At 38.7% G+C, this 21968-nt stretch overlaps 1 protein-coding gene across 1 annotated transcript in view; it reads left to right on the top strand.

Moving 5' to 3' along the window:
* Positions 1 to 21968, top strand: part of COL4A2 (collagen type IV alpha 2 chain) — a 126600-nt gene that overhangs the window by 59709 nt on the left and 44923 nt on the right. The window contains exons 4-15 of the mRNA XM_027888680.1: positions 10251 to 10385; positions 10468 to 10512; positions 12409 to 12525; positions 13244 to 13315; positions 14849 to 14884; positions 14984 to 15046; positions 17241 to 17276; positions 17901 to 17942; positions 18442 to 18516; positions 19647 to 19691; positions 20919 to 20981; positions 21707 to 21751. Of these exons, the coding sequence (XP_027744481.1) occupies positions 10251 to 10385; positions 10468 to 10512; positions 12409 to 12525; positions 13244 to 13315; positions 14849 to 14884; positions 14984 to 15046; positions 17241 to 17276; positions 17901 to 17942; positions 18442 to 18516; positions 19647 to 19691; positions 20919 to 20981; positions 21707 to 21751 (774 nt within the window). The remainder of the gene's footprint in view (positions 1 to 10250; positions 10386 to 10467; positions 10513 to 12408; positions 12526 to 13243; positions 13316 to 14848; positions 14885 to 14983; positions 15047 to 17240; positions 17277 to 17900; positions 17943 to 18441; positions 18517 to 19646; positions 19692 to 20918; positions 20982 to 21706; positions 21752 to 21968) is intronic.

The raw sequence follows: 21968 nt of genomic DNA, 5'->3' as shown, positions 1-21968 counted from the left end.
GCTTCAGCGTAAGCTGTCTCAACATCAGGCTTCAGCAGAGTCCCAGTTTCTTTTTTTTTTTTTTTTTTTTAATTTCTAGTAGAGCATCTGCATTGATACATCAAGGTTGGGAAATCATGTAGAGAAAATAACTGTACAAACTCCATTCAGATGATATCACAGCACCCCACTGTTCTTGAGATGCATCTGTCCAGAAGTGTTAGAAGAAAAAAAGATGTCTCTTATTCTACATCAACAATGACTCTTCATGTTGCTGCACACATCTGCATTAAAGCCCCCTGTCCTTCCTGGTGGTTCAGAGCCAATCATCTGGCCTTGCTGGAACTCAGAGACTATCCCAAACTATAAATTCCCCTGACTGGATTGTGAGGGTCTACACCAAGTCCCTTGTACATTCTGCTAGAACATGTATTCTGGACTCCCATGTGGAAAGGGTATCTCAGTACACAACTTAGTCCTCTGTAAGAGAATTAAATTCTTTCTACTGGATGGTTAAAACATCCAGTAGTAACTTCTATTTGCATGATCAAGTCAGTTTTGATAGCTGTTCCCACCACAAAAATAGTTATGCTTTTCTTTAAACAGTAGAGGAGCACAGAATGGAAAAATTGGCATACGATAGACTGAACTCCTGCAGGGGTTTTAATTTTCACATACTCTTAAACTCATGGAGCCTAATGAGCTTAACATTTTGGCCAGTTGCACAATTTGGAAATTTCAACAGTGAGTGGTTTTTGGACTGAAAAAAAATGTTCTCACAAATAGGAAAAGTGAACAGATGTTACTATTGGTGCTTCCAACGCCTACTGACAGAAAACATCTGTGTTGAACTTCCTGAATTTTGGGATCTTGAGAACACTCCCACACACGACTGAAAGCCATTTGAAAGCAATTGGGCTGGCAAATTGGCTCTGGGGTCTATGACTGAATGTTCTAACGCAAGCAGGTGCTGGTTGTTGTCCTGCCTTGAGGAGCCCAGCTAGCCAAGCAGCAACCTTACAGCCATCCAACCGACTCTGTTATCCAAGTTTTTAACAGTGTGTGTGAACTGTGCTTTTAAACAGTCCCAGAAAGCAGTTGATCTTAATAGTGTGATGGTAATAAAATGAATTGAATGAATAGAAAGGGGGAAAAAATCATTTTTATGCAGATGCTAGCAGAATAGGAGAATTGCATTGCATTGTATGGTGCAGTTCTATGGAAAGTTTTTGGCTTTTTAATCCTGTGAAAACCCACGTTGAATGAACAGAATTTTCTTTTGTTCTGAAAATGTAGTCATGGTGCTAGAAACGTGTAAGGAATTTGCCATCCTTCCAAATGCTCAATCAAGATATTTAATAGGTACCATGACAAAATCTGCCCTTTTACATAAGCATGATACAGCAGATGTCACAGAGTAACTGGGAGTTCCCTGCTTCCTCCTGCTCCTTCTCCACACCCATCAGCTTGACATTTGTCCGGTTATAAGAGCATATTTGGCAAGGTGATTTTCCTCTCTGATGAATTTTTTGTTCGCTATCAAACCAACCTGCTTCAATTAATTACATAGTAATGAATGTTTGGCAAGTATAAATCAATGTCATTTTAGTGTTCTGTAAAACATCATCAGCTCATGATCTCAACTTTGAGTTCATCCAAAGAAATATCTCTAAATTTAACTTTAGTTACCTCTTTCTTAAAGACAGAATTAGTGGAAGTCAAAGGGACAGTATTTATGTGTCATTGAAGTAGGGTTTTTTTCTGATTTTATAGTTGTCTTAGTTTCGTACTCTCAGTTTAACCAACGTAAAGTGAGTAGCTCCATAAACTGCACTTCCATTCTCAGGCTAACCAAAAGCATCTCTCCAGGCTGCACAGTGTCAGGTCACCCCAGTTCTGCAGGTTTCTGAAATCTGAAGGTTTCCCCTTGATCCCCTTACATCCTGAGAGAGCCCATATGAGAATTTCAGCAGAGTCCAATGTAGGCAGAAATTTTGTTACATCCAGAATAAAGATAGATACTGAGCTAAGAAGCTACATAGAGGTGCTGGTATTTATGTGGCTCATGGCAGCCTAAAAGAAATGTGTATCTGAGTAGTCAAATAGAAAGCAAGGTAGGGGCCAGATGATATACTTGGAGTAAATAGATATGCTTTTTAGCACACAGCACTATCATCTGGTGACTGTTTTATGCTGAAACATTTCTAACTTCCAAGAAAATCCTAGTTTTGCACCACCAGTAGCAATGGTTCTGGCATATACTGCCTGCCAAGTTAAGTAAATTTATATCCAGCTCCTTTTTCATGCAGTATGGGGTATTGTCTTCCTGCACAGTTTAGAAAGCAGGGATGTGGAGATCAGCTTTTGAGCTAGGGAACCACGCTCCTTTTACAGAAATTTAAGAAAAATGGGAACATTCAGGGTGCATTTGTTTGACCTAGTTTGAGTATCTGCATTAGGATATATCATGCCATGAGACATCACCTGCACCTGATGGCTCCTTTTGATAACTACACTGCATATAGATAAATATCTACATCTGTTCAGTAAGTAAAATCCTTTTTAAAAAAATTCAGTGCCTTTCAAGTTCATTCCAAGTCCTATCACATAATTCAGTGGAGCATGCTCACTGGAGAGGTATATTTGCTAATATATATGTTGATTCCCATCCTGAATTTCCCAGTTTTTCTGGGAGCCATACTTCAGCAGAGATTCTGATTTGGACTTTCAGAGCTATCCCCTTACTCACTGTGCAAACAAAACCACTGTTTCCCTCTGCCCACTGCTTCCTTCCCGCATCTTGTCCTCCGTCCTCTCCTTTCCTCTATGCAATAACCTTTTGAAGATTTAGAATGGAAAGCCTTATGAGGTTTTGTCTAGACTTGCTGTTTCTAATGTTTTTCTTTGAGAGACCATTGCTGTGGTCCCAGTATTGTTCTCCCTACAGAAGCTCTGCAAAGCCCAGAAAGCATTTCTGACATGTACTCCTATGAATTTTGTGACATGAAGAAACTATTACTGGTTCTTTTGAGTTCTTGACCTACATTCCAGCATATATTTTCTTTTGCACATGTTTTATCTTCTTGGGTGACATAGCAACTTTCTGGAAGATCACAAATTAAATTAAACCGTGGGAACAGAAAACAGTACAAAATTATTCCATTTACTGACTGCAGAAAAGGGATGTGGCTTCTGCTAAAGAGAATCCTTTCATAGTTCTTTTTTATGAAGATTTAATGTTTATTCCTTCCTTAATGAAAAAAAAAAAACCTTCTGCAAGCTGAATCACTGCTCTGGAATTAATGTTAATGTCGTTTGGTCACCACTGTCCTGAGAGAAAATGTCTCTTGTCCAGACAATGTAGTTGAAAGAGCAGCAGATTGTTACCATGCCACTGGGCTGAACTAGCCTCATTTTTTAGTTATTTTTAACTTAAAGTGAATTTTGTAAATTTTTTGTTTACTTTTTTTTGTAAATAAAAAAGCTCTTTAACAAATGAGAAGGAAAGTGTTCTCTGAGAAAAAGTGCTGGAATGTGAAACTCAGCTAAATAACCTCCTCTGAAGTAGCAAAAGAGAAATTAAAAGTAGAAATGACCATTAGCTATGTACTTTTTTTTAAAGCCTGCTGACTCTTTCAGTGCTACTCTGTGTTTAAGAATCAAATATCACGCAACTCAAGGTACATGAGAAAGGTTTCTTCATTTGCTTATCAACATTCTAGTTAGACAACAGAGGTCCATCCCCCTCTGACTCTGGTAACCATGTGGTGGCAGAAGTTAATGCCAGCCCTACACTAAAAACACAGATTCAGAACATAAATTTGAGAAGATGCAGGCCTGTGACATTAAATGTAAAATTAGAAATCCAATGGAGAAATAAGATAATAGATTGCTCTCTTTCATCTTAGAAGACTGAATTTGTCTACTGCACAAAATAAAGGTTGAACAATGGAACATCTTCACTTCAGCAGGCTGTGCTGCTCAGTTGCATGATGCATTCCATCCCATTTCTTGTGCACTTTCCCAGCCCAAACAAGTGCAGTTTGACCTGACCCAAACTTCTTATCAGATTTCCCAAAGGTTGTACCATGCTCTGGAAACCTGTACCTGCATTAGTGTGGGCTGTGTGCAGCAGCAATGGCTGGTGCCATCTAGTGAGGAGCTTCTGAATGCTCTCTGCAAACTGAGATTGATCATCTGTCTTTGAGAAAATAGTCATTAATACAGTCCTGAAGACATGGGAATAAAGTAACATGCTACATATGTTTAACAACAAAACTTGCACAGACTTGAGGATCTTTTCCTCCCAGGTAATCTTTCTCTCCAGTGACTAGCATTAGCTGTGTTTTACCCTATGTGTTTGTATTTCCTACCATTCCATGGCTTGTTTTTATCCACTCTTCCTAGGTGGAATTGCAAAAGTGTTTAAATCTTGCTAAAACAAGGCTTGTTTTTGAGTTGCTAAAGTAGATGGAACCATTCAAACTATATCATCAATGTACAATGTAATGATGTATGGTGTAAAAATGTTCCAGTGTGTCCTGCATTACAGTAGATGTTGTACTTATCAGTTTCTGAAGCCCTCTGGAGATCTGTCCATGCTGGGCAACCTGGTGCTGCCAAAACTAGCCAGTGAGTCAAACTAGTTGGGCCACAGCAGCAGGGTGCTTTGTGTGGTCTGGTTTTCTCTGCCTCTCAGCCCAAAGTGGTGCAACCTCTTGGCTGAAGTATTTCTGGCACACTGTGCCCTGCATGGAGCTGGAATCCCGAACCCTTCCCTTACATGTTCTCCTCTAATATGTTTAATCCATAAACTCCTGAGTTTATGCTCCAGAAGAAATGTCAGGTGATATGCCTGTGCCAGTGTGACTCAGTGTGCCACAGGAGGGTTCTTAACATTGTTCCTTGTAGTTTATATTTTTTGGGGGGAGTGGGAGCACTAGAATTCTACAATTCTTATTTGAGCTCAATGATCACTTTAATATGCCTACCTCCATGGAAACTTCCACAGAGAATCATACATTCCCTACATTTACGCCCCATTCTACACATTTTGCCAGCGTTACATTTAAAAACTTCTCTGTTTCTTTCTTCTGTGCCTGCATTAGCACTTTCAATCAGCTGAGAAGCTTCTCATTTTCCTTATAAATTATTTTATTCCCTGGGGGGTTGCTTTCTGTTGTGCTTGCTGATCTCGCTGCGTAGGAGTGCATCAGGGTCCTTGCTGTCACATCCTTTCCCCATCTGTTCTTACAGACTGTTCCAGGCCGAGTGCTCTTACAAAAAAGTCCCAGCTCCAACTTGTCTGTCATGGTCAGATCACCCTTCCCACAGGAAATGAACTTGTCCTTTCAACAGTGACCTTTTTAAAATGTCAGGGAATCAACCTTCTTTCTTCTTATCCACTGTTAAATAAATGATGGCCTACAACAATCATTTTCATGTGGTAATACTGAATCATCACATTCCATATACCAGAAGCAGTTGCAAAATGGAATCCTGTAATAAAACGTGGAGAAATGGGCTCAATGACTTTGAAGCTCTGTAGAAACTGGTTCTGTCCCCTCTTTATTGCAAATAAACAGTTTTCTTTGTATCTCCACCCTGAGATGGATTTCTCAGCAACTCACGATGATGTTCCTGTGTTTTAAAGCCTTTGGAGCAGGTATTGTCATTTATTGTATCTTTATTTGTGTAGCACATCAAACATTTGGTCATTCTCAAAATTAGCACACCTTCCTCTGCCAATTTTGTTTCTACACTGTAAATTTAGCAGTAAATTAGAAGGAAGAAAGTATTGCAACATGACATGTCTTTCATCTGACTGATCATAAAAGAACTGGAAATTAAAGTTCAAGCTGCAAAACGTGAACATTCAGTACAAATTTAGAAGTCTGATCAAGATCTTAAGTCCATTGGTACTTAATTGCAAAGTATGTTTATTGAGTCTGGTCACAACCCCAACAGCATACTCTTACATGTGCATCAGTGGAAAATCAATAATGTATATATAACATGGCAAATATTTTCTGGGAAGATTTCCTGCAGGCTTCCTAATTTCTGACCTTTGCTCCTCTCTGTAAATAACTTGTGCAAAATGGGCTGGCCACGTGAATTGTGTGAGACCTCTTCCACTCAGCTGAAACCGTAGGAAGAGCAAAGCAGGGACTGACATTGTGTGTCCTGACATTGGAGGCTTTGTAATTCAACTAAACAGTTACAGAAGTTTTGTACAAGAACAAAGAAAAAACTGCTTCATTGTCTTCAAGATATTCCATCAGCCCACGTTTTCCTTTTCTTTTTGTGCACTCCCTTGGAGGTGCTGGCCATAGCATTCCACACACACTTCAGTGAGCCTCTTAACACAGGCCTGTAAATCCGGTGATGGGTGACGTGGGGTAATAGTGCCGTGCTCTGCATTCAGGAAGAGGTCCAGTTCACCCCAGCAAAATGAGAGGCCTTCTGCTGGAGAGCACTATGGGCCAGAGCACATTCCTGCAATGTTTTATCATTTACAGAAAGGGAGCAGTAGAGAAAGTACTTTATGAGTTGTCTAAAACATTACAGGGATAGTATGTTTCCCTAAGCTTTCCCTTTTTTGGTTGTTTTTGGTTTTTTTTAAGACCTGGAAATGTAATCCAGGCACAATTTCACAGCTTTGGAGAATTTTCTAGGATTTCTGATCCTCCAGGAGCACAGGCTGAACAGTACCATGTGTGGTATGTGTTACACAGGGGTATTCAGGACTCTAATAATTGAGTCATGCTTTATTTGACTGAACCTTTCAAATTGACTGTCTTTGCTTAAATCTCCTCAGTGACCTTTACCAAAGAGAGAATGTTCTTAGGTCACTTGCTAATGGAAAGGAGACATACTTGTTCAACAAAAGATCTAACATGAAAGCGGAATAAAAGCTGACAAGCCTGAGTTAACGAAGGTTAACAAAGTTATTTCAGTTAACAAGCCAAGGTACTAATTGTCTGAAGAATTACACAAACATGGTCATGATATTAAGTACTACCCCAGCTCTGACTCTAGCCTCATACTAGACTGGCCCTATAAGGATCAATTCACTTGTCTTTATTGCAAATAATATTAAATAGCCCCCATTCCTCAACAAACAAATAATCAAATAATTACCAGGAAAACATGGGGAAGGAGCACTGGTGCCCAGCCCTCTTCCTTGATTTCCATTCCTGTTTACTTTTTCCTCCGCACCAGATAGGAAAGTGAAGTGGGAGAGTGGTATCTGGTGTAGGAGTTACAGAGATAACGGTGTCCCATGGAATATCACTGTTGAAGTGTACAGCCCTGCACGTTCCCTGCAGAAAGCCAGGCACAGATTTGACAATTCTGAACATAACCAGCATTTTATTGGAGATTACAGAAGTGCCTTCTGCCTCCGGACAACTGCCCACAAAAGAGGTGTAGATGGGCGCTAAAGAGATGGTTTGCGTATCTCAGGTGGATGAGTGGTTTTTGGAATTTATTTGATTTCTTTTGTCTTTCATGTACTCCAAAAAATGAAGTGGCATTTCCAGTGTACAGAATCCATCTATTCCTTGCTTTGAAGAAGCAACTGAAATTTTTTTAAGGACCTCTCAAAATTAAAATGCAACTGGAGACAACTTAAACCTGTATAACTCCCTTTGAATGTCTGTGTTCTTTGCAGATGTATGAGATATGTTTCCGTCCTTTTTTAACCTTTTTAAAAGTTCCTTTCTAGATTTGGGTGTATAAAGAAGAACAAAGTACCTTAAGCATTTACTGAAGTTTTAAGGCTTTATAGTAAAATAATATAGTAAAAAAATATAGTAAAAAAAATTTTATATTGGTATTTGCATAAGAATTGATACTGCTCTACAAAAATATCCAAAACCAATATAGAATACAGACTCCGTTTCTTTAAATAATGAAATGTCTGTTATTTCCCTTAAAAAGCAGTTTCATGCAATGTGCTCATATGCTCTCTTTACTCTATATACTCTTCCTATATACTTCAATTTTGAACCATAGTAGGTAAGAAAAGTTGAGAAAATGTGACAGCAGAAAGAAATTCTTTTTCCCAGTCTCAGAATTCACACTGATAAATACTGGTTAAAATTTAAATCATTAACCTAGTGCTTCAAATCAGCATCTTTCCTTATGGGTCAGGCAACTAAGAAATTATGTGTGCTATGAATCTCTTTAGTCAAGGATCTGCACCTCCATTGAATAACTTTTAGAGATTCACTGGTTTGAAAAAAAAATAAAAATAAAAACTACTGCTGCTGTGGAGATAGATGCACCTGTAATAGCCAGCTGTGGCTGGCATAAGGAAATGAGCAGCTACTTGTTCAAACACATATGCCTCCTGCCAACACGAGTTATATTATGTTTTAGATGTATTCCTATAATCTTTGTTCCTTCTCAGTTTGTTCACCTGAAAAGACATAGGCCTCCCAGCACCTAATAATCCACATGAGCAGGCTTGGTTTCAAAGAAGGGATGCTGTATAAAGTTGGGCTTGGGTGTAAGCGGAACAAATTCTCTTTCACAGTGACAGCTCAAACACTTAAATTCATGGTGTCCTTCGGCAATGCTCCTAAACCATCAGTCTTGTCAAATTAATCATAACAGTGTAGCAAAAGACTAGTACAGTACAAGATCCATCCTGCTGTCTTGTTCCAAGGAACTCCATGTAATTCTGCCTTCATACTGGCATATTCTGAGTCTTCTTCCAAGGAAAAAACTTGCACTGAGTTCTGTATTTTGTTTGGCTATTTTTTCATCTTCTTAGTATGGGCTCATTTGATATCATATAATAAGATTTAGAATATGAAATTTTTCTCCAAATGTTGTGTTAATTTCCTATGAAAGCACTGTGGAAAATTGATTTGTTTTTAAAACTACACGTAAGTTATGTTTCAGTCATAGTGTTTAGTTTGGGGTATGTGGAATGGAGGCAACTATAGCATAGGTGGATGTTAATTATCGATAGTGATTGACTGTGAAGTTTTGAAAGTGTATCACAAATGGGCCTATCCTTCATTATGAGAATAACGTAATTTTTTCCTAGTATCAGTAAGACATGGTTCAGTATCTTTGCTACAACTTCCTAATACAAGGAAATTAGGATATCTTCAGGTTCATTTCTTCTAGTCACCACACCCCTCTTCCCACCTCAATGAAATTAAATGAAGTTGAACTCAGCCTTCGTGGACAGGGTTTGCGTTCATCTTCTAGCTCTTTCTTTGCAGGCATGGGCAAGACTGTAAAAAAGACTGTAAACTTTATACTAAAACATGGTGTTATTTTTTTATCAGCTCATTTTTATAAATACAGTGTGTTTGTTCATCTTTTGCTGTAATTCTTCCTTTGTGAGATACTGATGCTGTTGCAGCTGCTATATGAAAAAAATCTAATTGCATTTTAAAAATCTTTCATTAGATTTGACTTAATTTGAATGTCTTGTTAAATGGTGCTTTGCCCTATTTAAAGCATATTTCTCCAGAAAAGATTTTGACAACTTACTCTTAATGTCATTAGTGCAGTGAGTACTGCAGAGCATGCAAAACATACGTGCCTTCAGTGATCCTACGTCTGGAACAACATTCAAATACTTCAGTTCACAGATCTCAGACATTCTGCCACAACCCATTACTTAAACTACCATTGTGTCATTTCAAAATTGTTTTTTCCCCTTTTGAGCCTTGTGATGCTGGCAGTCAACAGAGATTATTTTTAAACAATGTTTGAAGTAGCCTGAAGAGCAGAACCAGCACTGGAAGGGGAAATGACAAGGGAGCCCTGTGTGCAACTCCTCAACCTACGTGGATGAGTGCATGTCTCATCATTTTCAGGCTCCACTGCTGAATAGAAATATCATCCCTAAAGAGGCAGAAATTCCTGCCATTAAATATCAGACTCCACTTGTAATAAATACAGCCACTAAGCAGATTTCACAGTTAAGCATATTTTAGCTGGTTGGAGTGTAATTGGTTATATTTCTGGAGAATAGCCGTGAATATTCAAGTAGTGAATGTTGATTTGAGTGCTAATATCCATGTGTCAATTTTGTGACCACATCACAATGTGGTGACTGCTGCTGGAGTTTCACTGCACTGTGTTTCCAGATGACATTCATCAAAGAGCCTGGCCTACTGGAATGGAAAGAGATTCTGTGTTTATTTTCTCTTTGAGAGATTGACTCCATTGTTGCAGTTATAACGAGTCCGGCTTCATGCATCACGACTGTTCCTATATAAATGCTGTTTTATTATTTTTATCAGGGCCAGCCAGGACTCCTTGGATCACAAGGGTTCACTGGACCACCAGGATTGATGGGAATCCCAGGAGTGCAAGGTCCTAAAGGTCACAAAGGTGAAAGAGGATATCCAGGAATAACTGGACCCAAAGGAGAAGTGGTAACTTTTGAATATCAAATGTTTTAGCTAATAAGCAAAATGTTGGGCAGAACTTCATTTTAATTGTGCTGTTTCACTCCAGGGACAAAGAGGAGTCACTGGATTCCCCGGGGCAGATGGCATTCCTGTAAGTAGCGGGTTACTTCATCTTTAAGAAATCACCAACTGCAAATATTGCAGGCTAGTTTAAAGCCTTTGTACTTTAATTAAAATGTCTGGGTTAAATTCTACATCAGCCATGTACACACTTTTCAGTTAAGGGCATTTGCTGAAGTGAGTAGAACTGCGGATACACAAGAAATTATAATCTGTGCTTCCTCTCATTCCCTCAGATAATTAAAGGTCCATTTGCTTTGTCCTATAGATAAATCCCCTTGTAAAAGGGACACGAAAGTATAGAAATTTCCTGTGCCTTTGGAGGTTACCCAGCTAAGTATGTTCTTTTGTAGAAAAGACCTGTGACATAAGTACTTCACATCTTTTAAGCTCGTGAATGAAGGACACGAGTTGGTCGTTCCTTAATTATTTCAAGATTTGCAAAGCACGTAGAAACACCAATGATTTTAAGAATACTAACCATTGTTAATTTGCTCTATAGCTCACATGGCTAGTCTTAAAAAACTTACTGAGCCCTAAACAGTCTCAAACTTTGAACAAATTGACCAGGTCCAAGAAACTGAAACACTCAAAGAGGAAAACTGGGTAAAGTTCACAGCACAGTATTTTCCCAGCTTACACTTCTTTACATCTTGTGTCATAAAATAACAAAGAAATCTGAGTCACTGGAATCCCTGGACAGAGTTCCCAGGCTTGGGTTTCCTTTATAGTGCTCCCTGACACCAGGGCCCCGCTTTGCAGCCCACGCATCCGCATCCACTCTGCTTTCACCCTTTTTTGTTTCCAGAAGATCTCCCTATCAAGTTACAGGGATTTCTCTTTCACAGTCTTCCTCATCTTCCTCCTTCTTGCTCCGAAAGGAACAGAAGAACTATCTTTCCCATTTCTATTTATACTCCTGAGCCAAGGATCTTGTTCATCTCACTGCATCTTGCTGAGTTTTTTCTAAGCACTGTAACATCCTGTGAAGGAGAGCAAATCACTCCCCTATAAAGCCCATGGGAAGGTGGGTAAATAGGCACATGAACCAACTGTAATGGCACAGTGTTAGGATGTGGGGTTGGGGAACTAGAAAAAAAAAGTGTCAAGACAGAATCTCTTCTAGGGTGAGGAGCAATGTGATGGAGATAGGTGAATATATGGACAGATTTCTGGGGTTTTTTTCTAAACAATGGAGCAGATCAAAGAGAAAACTCTTGCTATAGATAAAGGAGAAGGAAGAAATATTTTATGTTAGTTTCTGTTTTTTCTGACTGAGCCCCTTGGAAGAAAGCTGCTCAAGAGAGAATTTGCTTCTCATTGGCCTCAGTGTAAAACCAGAAACAACAGCAATTGAGATGAATGTAGGTACAGCAATGGAAATCCAATTTGAGAGAGGAGTAACTTTTTAGAAGCAGTTCTTCAGTGCCCCTGGCTCCCTACCTTTGAGCCCTGCTGTTTGCTTCGATACTCACATTCTCATCATGACACTCAACCTACCTCCAACAGCATCGCTGACTTTTTTCCTGGCTTGGAAGCTGTTCAAAGTCAGTGAGGAACCTTTCTTCCCACTCTTTCAGTTGAAGCACTGAAATGCTTAACAATCCCAGTTTTTGGTGTCTCCCTGTGCGGCAGCCTCATCTGGCTTAGTTCTCAGCTTAACAGAGCCTGCATTGAGCATAGCTTTCTTACCCTCTCTGAAAGGTCCTTCACTACTCATTTTTTCATGCTGTCTGGGGCATCTGGTTCAAGCTGCAGCTATATTAAAAAAAGGCACTGTCTGTTTCTGTCTTTGAAAATCTTAGTTTCCCATGGATCCAAGACTTAGGCTTAATGTGAGAATATCTAAATACTGTGTGACTGCAGGAAAAGGAAAACTAGAAACAGATGGATAGATAAACACTTTTTTTTTTTTTTTCCTCAACAGGGTCATCCAGGGCAGCCAGGACCAAGGGGGAAACCAGGTCATGATGGCTGTAATGGGACAGCAGGTGACCCCGGTGACTTGGGAACTCCCGGACGCTCTGGTTTCCCTGGTACCATTGTAAGTAGCTGTCAGTAAGTGAGCACCTGAAGCCAAGAACATTGCTAAGGCGAGTTTCATTCACACATGTGTTGTAAGGAAATGGGACATCTCTTATTGGAGCTCCCTTTTGGCCCAGCAGAGCATTAGCACTGACTTACCATGGACACACAGCACAGTGCTTAGCCATTAAATTGCAGTCAGGGCCGGAAGGTCTGCTCGGAGCTATACCTGTCACATAGCTCTTGCAGAGAGATTACTTCAGGGAAGCCTGTTCAGCTTTAATCAACAGCAATAAAATAATATTGAACTCAAAATTCCTGATGAAAGTAACCTTTTCTTCCCTGTCCCATGGAGAAGGTATTGACTTTCCACGGTGAGATACATAGGATCCTGCTGAGGAGAGCAGTGGGGCTTTTGGGTTTACCAGGGCAGGTGTCAGCCCTGAGAAGCTGCAACCTCAGCTCTAGCTAAGGAGGTGCTACCCTATAATATTGCTCCCAGGTAGTGGGGGTTTCCTCCTACAGAATCAGAAATTCTTTTATGTACTGTGAAGGTTTGCACTTCTTCTCTAAACCATAAATTTCTAAAGCTAGGCACAGTCACTACCTCTAAACAGTGATATGTTTATTTATACTTATGAAAAACCCAACAGATATTTTTTATTACTCTTAGCTGTTTATGTGTTAACATATATAATATGAAAGCTTACATTTTGTTTTCCTTTGCTTACCTCCAGGGAGTCCAAGGGCCAAAGGGCCAGAAGGGGGAGCCGTACATAATAGCACCAGAGATCATAAGCCGACACAGGGTACGTCTGTAGCTCCTGTGAGTTGCTCATGCTCAGTACAGTTTTTCAAGCAGCTGATGGAGTCTGAATTTTTCTTATACTCTGATGGGCACATCCCAAGAGACCGTCTTTGATTCTGTGAAGGTTTTGGAGGGCAGCTTCTGCTTTCTCTGTTTGCAGCAATCTATCTGATATCCAAGGGAAAAAAATTTGAAAGGAATTCCAGTGTACAGGTGGATTTCAAGGGCACTATACATGATATAGTTCAAATATTAACCTCTTTATTCAATTACTATCTTGTATAACGCATGGCAAAATCCGTCCTTTGCCATAGTTTTGCCCATCGGATGATTACCATTAACATCCTTTCTGAAAAATTTTCATACAGGAGTTTGAAGGACTTAGGGTAAAATATGCTTCAGTATTTTATTTAGTTATTTAGGAAACCTCAAGTATTCCTATGGGTGTTTTTATTGTGTCTAATCCTTAAAACTTGTTTTGCAATCACTTGTAGCTTTTTCTCATATATACAGTCTCATATAATTGAAGGAATCAGAAAGAGATAAGGGATTATATATGCTGATAGAGTATAAATTGAAACCTATTCAAAAGCTACATCTGAGCTGTACTCAGCACAGAAGTGATCTGCTGACATAGTTTATGTGTATTTTGTGCCAGCAGTGAGTGCCAAAATAGGGTTTTCTGTTGACATATTTGTAAGCTGCCTGTATTTTAATGGAACCATCTTTTCCTTTTAGAAACTCTTCAAATTTGCACTTGTTAGTAAATAGGAAAGATTAAGGAATGAGTAAGTAATGTTTAAGAAATGCTGAAGTGTGTTGTGGCCAAGGATGGATACTGACACCTGTGTTCATATCAGAAAGTACTGGGTTCCAGAAATTATTCTGTTAACCAAATTCAAATTAACTAGATAGTTAGCGTGCTACTCAAAATGATTGAAGGTGTTTGGACTGAATACCACATTATTTATGGGTATTGGAAGGTCTTTGCACTAGAACATTTTTGGATCCAGTTTCCAAAAACATTTCAGCATGTACTGCAGTTAAAATATGTGGTCACTGAAAACAGTATGTTCTAAATGCTTTTAGTGACTCAGAAGAGAATAAAAATGATTCAGTAATTCCCATGCAACTCATGAAAAATGAGCTTGTACATTTCAGTTAAGGTTATAGCCCTAATTAAGCCACTGGTTAGATAGGGTTTTTCAAGAAGGATTTCAGTGTCGTCTGTTATATATTTCAGCCTTGTAGTTTGGATCCCTAACTTTACCAGCCAACTTTGTACCTTCCTACTGTATTGCATGCAACTACACTATATACAGAAAGTACAAAATCTGTGTGGCCCACATTCAGTTATCTCAATGTCTGTATGGAATGCATCAGTATGTAAGGGTTTGTGTAGCATTGTATGCTATAATTAGTGTTTTGAGTGAGAAAAAAAGTTAATGAGTGAGAAAAGGATTCTATTCCATTTTTTATGTAGTATTTATTGCATTTCTTACTTCTTTGTTTGTTGTTTTTTTTTTTTTTCTAGGGGGATCCTGGGGATCCAGGGTTCAATGGTTTTCCAGTAAGTAGTATTACAGTCAATATGATAAAGTGTCAAAAGTAACTGATATCAGAACAAAATTAATTGATGGTTGGTGTTTTGTTTTTTTTTTACTGAAAGGGACCTCCAGGTACGCTGGGTATTCAAGGACCTGTTGGTCCAAGAGGAGAGCGAGGAAGGCCAGTAAGTATATATAAAATATGTTCTCTGGAAAATTACCCTAACAGAAGAATTGTGTCAACAAGTTCCATTATGTTGGATTGTAACCTAGGTTAGCAATAGCAAGCAGGCATCAGTGGATGTGAAACCTTTTGAAAAGCACAGAGACACTGATTCTATAGGGATACTGCAGAAAGATGTATAGTTTCTTTTGCCCTGTGTTGTCAAAGGCTTTTGATTGGTATTGTGTTTCTTTAACCTCCTTGGAAGACCATTGTTCAATACTGTCCAGTCCACACCTCCCTATGCTGAGTTATCAAAAATATCAGAACTTGAATTTGTTATCTTTTCTGCTCATAAATGATATGTATATTAGCTCTCTACACTTTCCACAAGACATTGAATAGTATTTAGAATGCGATTTTATTTTTAAACAATTTTTCTGTCATTTTTTTTCCAAAATCAACATTTAGTTGATTTTGGAAAGTAGTTCTTTGGGAAAATTGTGTTCTCTTCAGATACCATTTTCTACATGTCTTATTTCCCTGGTTAATAGTTTTATGTGTGAGAAACAGATGTTAAAATTCAATATATTTCATTTTCTTTAAGCTCTTTTAATTTTCCTGTGAGACAACTTCATAGCATTTGTTTTGTCAAAGTTCACTTTGGACAAAAACTTTGGACCTGCTTTATACTGCTGATTTTAGGGAGGAAAAATTAATTTAGGGCTTCTTACAGCCTCCACAGCTGTTTTCAGGGACATCCCCCTCAAAAAAAAAAATCTAGGACTAAATCCACAGCATGATAAGCCTTACTAGAGTAACTTTCCAAAGTTACTTTCCTGAAGTAGCCTGTTTTATCACCTGGAGTAAACCTCACCTTGCCTTTCTCCTCTGGTCCTCCTGATGGGAAATCTCTTCAGTCCTTTATTCACCCTTCGTTTAGAGCAAACCCACAGAGTTCACGAGCTGCACACAGGAGCTCATCCTGCAATGACTTACATTTCCAGTGCTCGCTCTTGGATGTTAGGAGTTCTATGAACCGTACATTTTCTGAGCCCCATGACTACATCCCTCTGGTTACCATATTGGCAACACCTCTTCTGAATAAAATACATCCAGCTATACTTACTGCATCTAAAGCTGTGACCCACCTTGTGGAAGTGTCCTGGGAGCATTTCGGAGGTCTGAATTTGCATCATTCCTCATCTCTATGTCCTGGGTACTGCACGAAGGCAGGCATGGCTCCCCCAGGTCTCTGCAAGCTCTCCAGGCAGAGCGATACCCTGCGCAGTGCATCTGCCCAGTACGTTAGGCAATGGCTCACAAACCACTCGACTAACCAAAACTGATTCAAAAGCAGTTTTCTCAGAACAAGTCCAGTGTTCATGCACACAAAGCTACACAGCAAGACAGAGATGCCTAACAAGTTCAGATCTCACCTGAATGTAACTATCTTTTCCTTGCAGGTTGGGCTTGATTTTGCATAATGCAGCTAACAATCCCCTCGGGGCTCAGTAGATGGACAATTCCATCTGCAGCCTTCTCTCTTCTCTATGTCACTCATTCACCATCTTCTCTGAACAGCTCATGCTTCTTATTCACCCCACCTTTCCCACTTTTGACAGAGTTTTTAATGTGTAGAGCCTTTTGGAGCCTGTTAACTAACATAGCTGACCAAAGCAAGGCGTGTCTCACCAGTTAACGTCTTTCCTACTGCTTATAAACCTCTGGCAGATTTATTTCCTGCTTCAGTTTAGTTTCCACCATCTTCCTTTGGTTTCATTCTGTACAATCCCAGATAGGTAATCTGACATGCATATGGTAGTTCAACGCCCTTTACAGACTGATGCAGTACCAAGACACCAGTCTGGTGAAGCACTTAAAGATGTGCTTAACTTTAATGACCTTAAAATGTTACTGTCCTTAAAAGTCAGGATCCAAAAGCACAAGTTCTTAGTACTTGATATAAAAACAAGTTTTCGCTTGGTCTAAGCTGGGGAAATGTTATTCTGTTCAGAAAGATTATAATGTGATTTAGGACAGTATTTTTCAGAACAGTAAATACAGCAAATATAGTGAAGATAACACATGGAATGTTGAGGAATACACTGCCTACTAAATATATACTTATGTTTCAGACAGAAAATAACTAACCACCTGCAGGCATTGATTAGAAAGCAACAAGTAACTTGCTCTCCCCTATTGTGTTTCCCCAGGGACGACCAGGGCCCCCAGGACCACCAGGACCACAGGTAAGTCTTTCTGTCAAAGTAGTTAATGTTGATTTTGTGTTGCTGAGATAATCCAAGACCCACTTGAAGGCAGTAAAATAAAGAACCACAGGCTGCACCAAAGACTCCTATTTTGTCTGCATACCGTGAGAAGTTAATCTTACACTGGGATCACCTACCCTGAAGAGATTAAACCAGTTCTAGAGCCAGATTTAATTTCGCTACTGTAGTCACAGTTTCTTCCCATGAACAGAGAATCCTTGCAGTCTTTACAATATTCAATTATATCTCTGTGGAAAAATACATGAGTTCATGTTCCAACCCACTTAGGTTTTTTTATTTAGCATTCAATACTATTAAAAATCTTGCAAAAGCAATGCTTGATCTTTTTACAATGTTGCTCGGTGGATGACTCAAAGTCAGTTGTAAGAAGAGTTGTCTTTCTGAAAGTTTAGGTCTATAAAAATACTTCTAAATCTATAAAAATACTTTGAGGTAAACCTAGACTATTATTTGATTGCATTTCTTCAGTGGTGTCCTACAGACTTGTAAGCGTGAAAAGATCTTTGTGCATGTTTAAATTTTAATTTTAGGTTCCAAAACTGAGTTGTACAGTTGGTAAATTTTGACCTGTTGTTTTTGCAGGGCAACAGGGGCCTTGGCTTCTATGGAGAAAAAGGTGAACAGGTAAAGGAAAACTAATGAATTAATATCACTCCTAAAGGACAGGTTGATCTTACCTTCTATTTATAAAGGAACCTATTTTAGATTTGCAATTGCATTATGTAATTATAATAGAAAAAATGAAGCATAGCTTTGATAGTATCCTTAAGGAATGTCATAGCTGAATCAACTTCTACATGTCTAAGTCTATCTGTGCCTTTATTTACACTGACACAGAGGTATCACTTCTGAAATTTATAAAGCCAAGCCACTTTATAGAAAGTGATAATCTTTACCATTATTCTGGAAACATACAGGGCAAAAGCAAGTATTGCTACCTATTAACCCAACACAAAATAAATTTATCTCGCCATCAGTGTATTTGGTAGGTTGTATATGGTTTAGACCATAGTCCTAGCAGGGGAAAATCTGTATTGCCCCTTTTTTTGCAGTTTCGTGACCCTGTGCTGATCAGCAGCTTGACAAGGGATTATAACCATGTGCCTTTATGCTTTTCCTGCAGGGCCCCCCAGGTCCTCCAGGTCCACCTGGGCTTCCTACAAGAGAACTGATGGGTGTCCCCTCTGACAAACATAAGGTAACTAGAGAGTATTTTGATGAAATAAACAAAAAACTAAGAGCACTGCAGTACCGAAGCTAAAATATTGTACATGTGTTTTTACATATAGAACTTCGAAGACTTTAGTGTATCAAAAGAGAAATCTGCTACTTTTCCACAACTTGGATCATAAAGTATTTATTGAAACTATGGTGGCTAAAGTAATTCAGAAAGTACTTCTCACATCTAGAGGTGCCTTAGGCAAACTTGTTCTTTTTGTTTAAGTATCCAACTATTGGCTATCACTCACATCTGATTTTACAAGCAGAAATACCTGCTGAGAAATCATTACTGTGTTTGTTTTTATAACTTACCTATGTGGTGCAGATTTTTGTATACTCAGCATTAAAGCTTGTTCACATGTATTGGAGAAACCCTCAACAGGTAGATGCAGTTTATTCTCATTTGTTTCTTCTTACTGGGAGCAGAGATACTCGTACCCCATATGTGTATAGTCTGTATCAGACGCCAACCTCCAGATCAGTAATTTTTCTTCCCAGATTTGAAGTTAGAAAGTTTTTGTGGCTCATGCAATTTCTTCAGTAAGATGAGTAAATTGGTATGATACTGAAAGATCTAAAAATGCTTTTAACACTCTGCAGTCTGCATTAAATTACATACATGTTGGGATTTCCATAACTAAGCAGAGGTGTCTGCGCGTGAGCTACTCACCTGGAAAGCTGTTATATTCAATGGAGATGTAATCAGTATGGTAAATAGACTTTAGGCTATGATTTATCTCATGCTAAGAGGAGCTCTTGATCAAATACTTCGTAGATGATCAGTAGGTAAAAATGGGAGTATGCATTTATTCACAATCAGTACTTAGGCACTCACCACCCAGACATCTTATGAATATGCCTTGAAACAGCCAGGCATTCACGCTCCTAGACACCTTTCCAGAAAAATTTTAAAATATTTTTTTAACAAGCAACTTCAAAAACTTCTCATGAAAACATGCATTTCATATGACTAGTATATGAATAAAGAACAGCAAAAAAACAGTGTTTTTTCTCTCAATAAATATTTGGCATTTTGTGTTGTATTTAAGTTACTGAAATGTAAACGGGAATGGCCAACTTATCTGAATGTTTTTTCTTTATTTTTAGGGTGAAAGAGGAGATCCTGGACCAAAAGGGGAACCTGGAATTCCAGTAAGTCAAGTGGAAAAGAATGAAGATAAATAAAAATACTGGAGTTAATACTGGTGCACTCTTCATTGAAGTGATGCAATACAGATATGAAGCAATATAAATATGGAGCAGTATCAATATGTTAAAGCAGAGACACCAGTTTAATGCTTTAGAAAAACTGAACAATTTGATGTATAATAACTCCACAGCACAATCAGTTGTTCTCTTACTGGTGGATCAAAATAAGATTTCCCTCACACATCTTCAATTTAGTTTTAAATATTAATAAATCTCTACTTCCTCTTCTGATCCATATCTTAAAGTCTCACTAGATTTCAATAATTAAGAATACATGGAATATTTTTTAATTCTTTTTAGTCTATTCTCCAATACATACAGAATTTTGTTCTCTTGAGTCTTTAGATCTGTTGAGTAAGTGGGCAGTAATCTCATATGTTGCTGTATCGTGCAGAGGTGCCAACCAGGCTTGACTGAACATGGTTTAGTTATAACTCACAGGCAACCTCTAGACTGAATAAATAGCTTTGCCATTGAGTGGTTCCTTTTGACTTCCCAGAGCGGTTTAAAATACAGTCTTTACCAATCAGGGATGCCTCGCTGAGCATTTTACGTAGCTTTATTTTCTCAGATGGTCTGGTCAGCAGCTCCACGAGGTTATGGGAGAAGGTCACAGTGTGAGCCCTGATGCCCTCTGTGTACAATTGCTAGCGAGTTTTTCATCTACTGGTCATATTTTACACATGTAGGGTCTTTTTTGCTCATTAGGAAATTTGTAGATTATATGCTGATGTAGCAAAAGGTGATATGTGCTTCTCCCCTCCTTTTTTTTTTCATTTTGTGTTTTGGACAGTCGAATGGATAGCAGTATGCCTATGTTTGCCAAATAGCTCTCTGAAGCTACAGTTTGGGCATAAGCTAAGTTGCTTAATTGGTTGTATAGCTGCATAATTACTTTGGCTCTTCTTCAGAATTGCAGCTACAGAAGAAATAAAGGAGATGATAGGAGGGAAGCACTGTCTTTTCCCTAATGGCCTTCTCCTGCTATTGTAACAAAGCAAGCATGTTACACTTAATTTTAAGGACAACAGTTCTTTCACATGCAGCTATTATTAGATCCTCCATGTGTTACAGTGATGCTTTCTTCCTGTTTAGCTTCCATAAAACAGCATTGCCATTTTTTTGCACTTAATGAAGAAATATGTTGAACTGACTTGCAATGTTTCCTAGGGTATACTTCTCTTTGCTCCTGAAAAAGGTGAAGAAGGAGTAATAGGCTTCCCAGGACAAAGGGTGAGTATTAAAATTCACCCACATGAACGTTCAAATTCAAGCTGACAGTTTGCCTTCTGGAACAAAACATGGATTAACAAATGATAGAAATTACAGTTCTTCACCCCACCAGGTTTGACCACCACAGAACTACCTGATGCAGAAGAGCAAAAAGGCCATTTTGAAATGGTAGTGGGAGGAAGGCCCCACGGGACTCAAAGGAATGCCTGTGCAATCAGTGGGAAGCCCTGTGTTCACTAGCCACAGCTACTGTCCTTGTCCTCAGCACAGGCTGTATTTCACTGTTTCCATCTGAGCTGTCTTCAGCCATGGTTAGCAGGCATGAGTTTGACTCCACTTACTTGTCACCCTGTGAAACAAAACCTAATTTAAATTCTACCTTACAGCAGCTATAAATGCTTGTTTTGGGGTAGTGTTTCTGAAGTGGTTAAACAGAGTGAGAACAGTACTTAGCATACATTTTACAAAAATTGGTCATCTTTGAAATCTTCATGGTCAATTTACAATGTATTGATTAAGATAGAAAAAAAAAATACCAGGTTAGATTTCAGACCTGTTCTGTTTGCAACATACAAAAATCTCATTGGAAACATAGCTGAACTGTGACTGTTAGTGTTAGAGTTTCAAGGTGTCAGATGTATTTTATCTAAGAAATAATAATGATTCTTAGCCATGAGAATGTTAGGATGTCACTTTATGTGTCTGATTTTTTTTTGCCTTCATAGGGACTGCCTGGCATCAATGGTTTTCCAGGACTCAGTGGAGAAAGAGTAAGTATTTCATACAAGACTGTTGTTTCCAATGCATATGTAGACAATCTGTCTGAAAAGTAAACTGTAGAGGACAAATTCTGCATGTAATTACACTAGCTGTAGTCTAACAAATATTGGCCAGATTCATTCATCGTTGTAATTTTGCATCAGTTATTTTTCTCATCAGCGAGAAAAAAAAAGTGCACCCTATAATTAAAGTCTGGTTTTGCTTAAT

This window comes from Empidonax traillii, unplaced genomic scaffold, assembly GCF_003031625.1.
Source record: "Empidonax traillii isolate 1590-97213 ecotype Southwest subspecies unplaced genomic scaffold, ASM303162v1 scaffold244:size1524873, whole genome shotgun sequence".
NCBI lineage: Eukaryota > Metazoa > Chordata > Aves > Passeriformes > Tyrannidae > Empidonax > Empidonax traillii.
The sequence above is the reverse complement of the archived record's forward strand: the minus strand, read 5'-3'. Positions and strand labels throughout refer to the sequence as shown.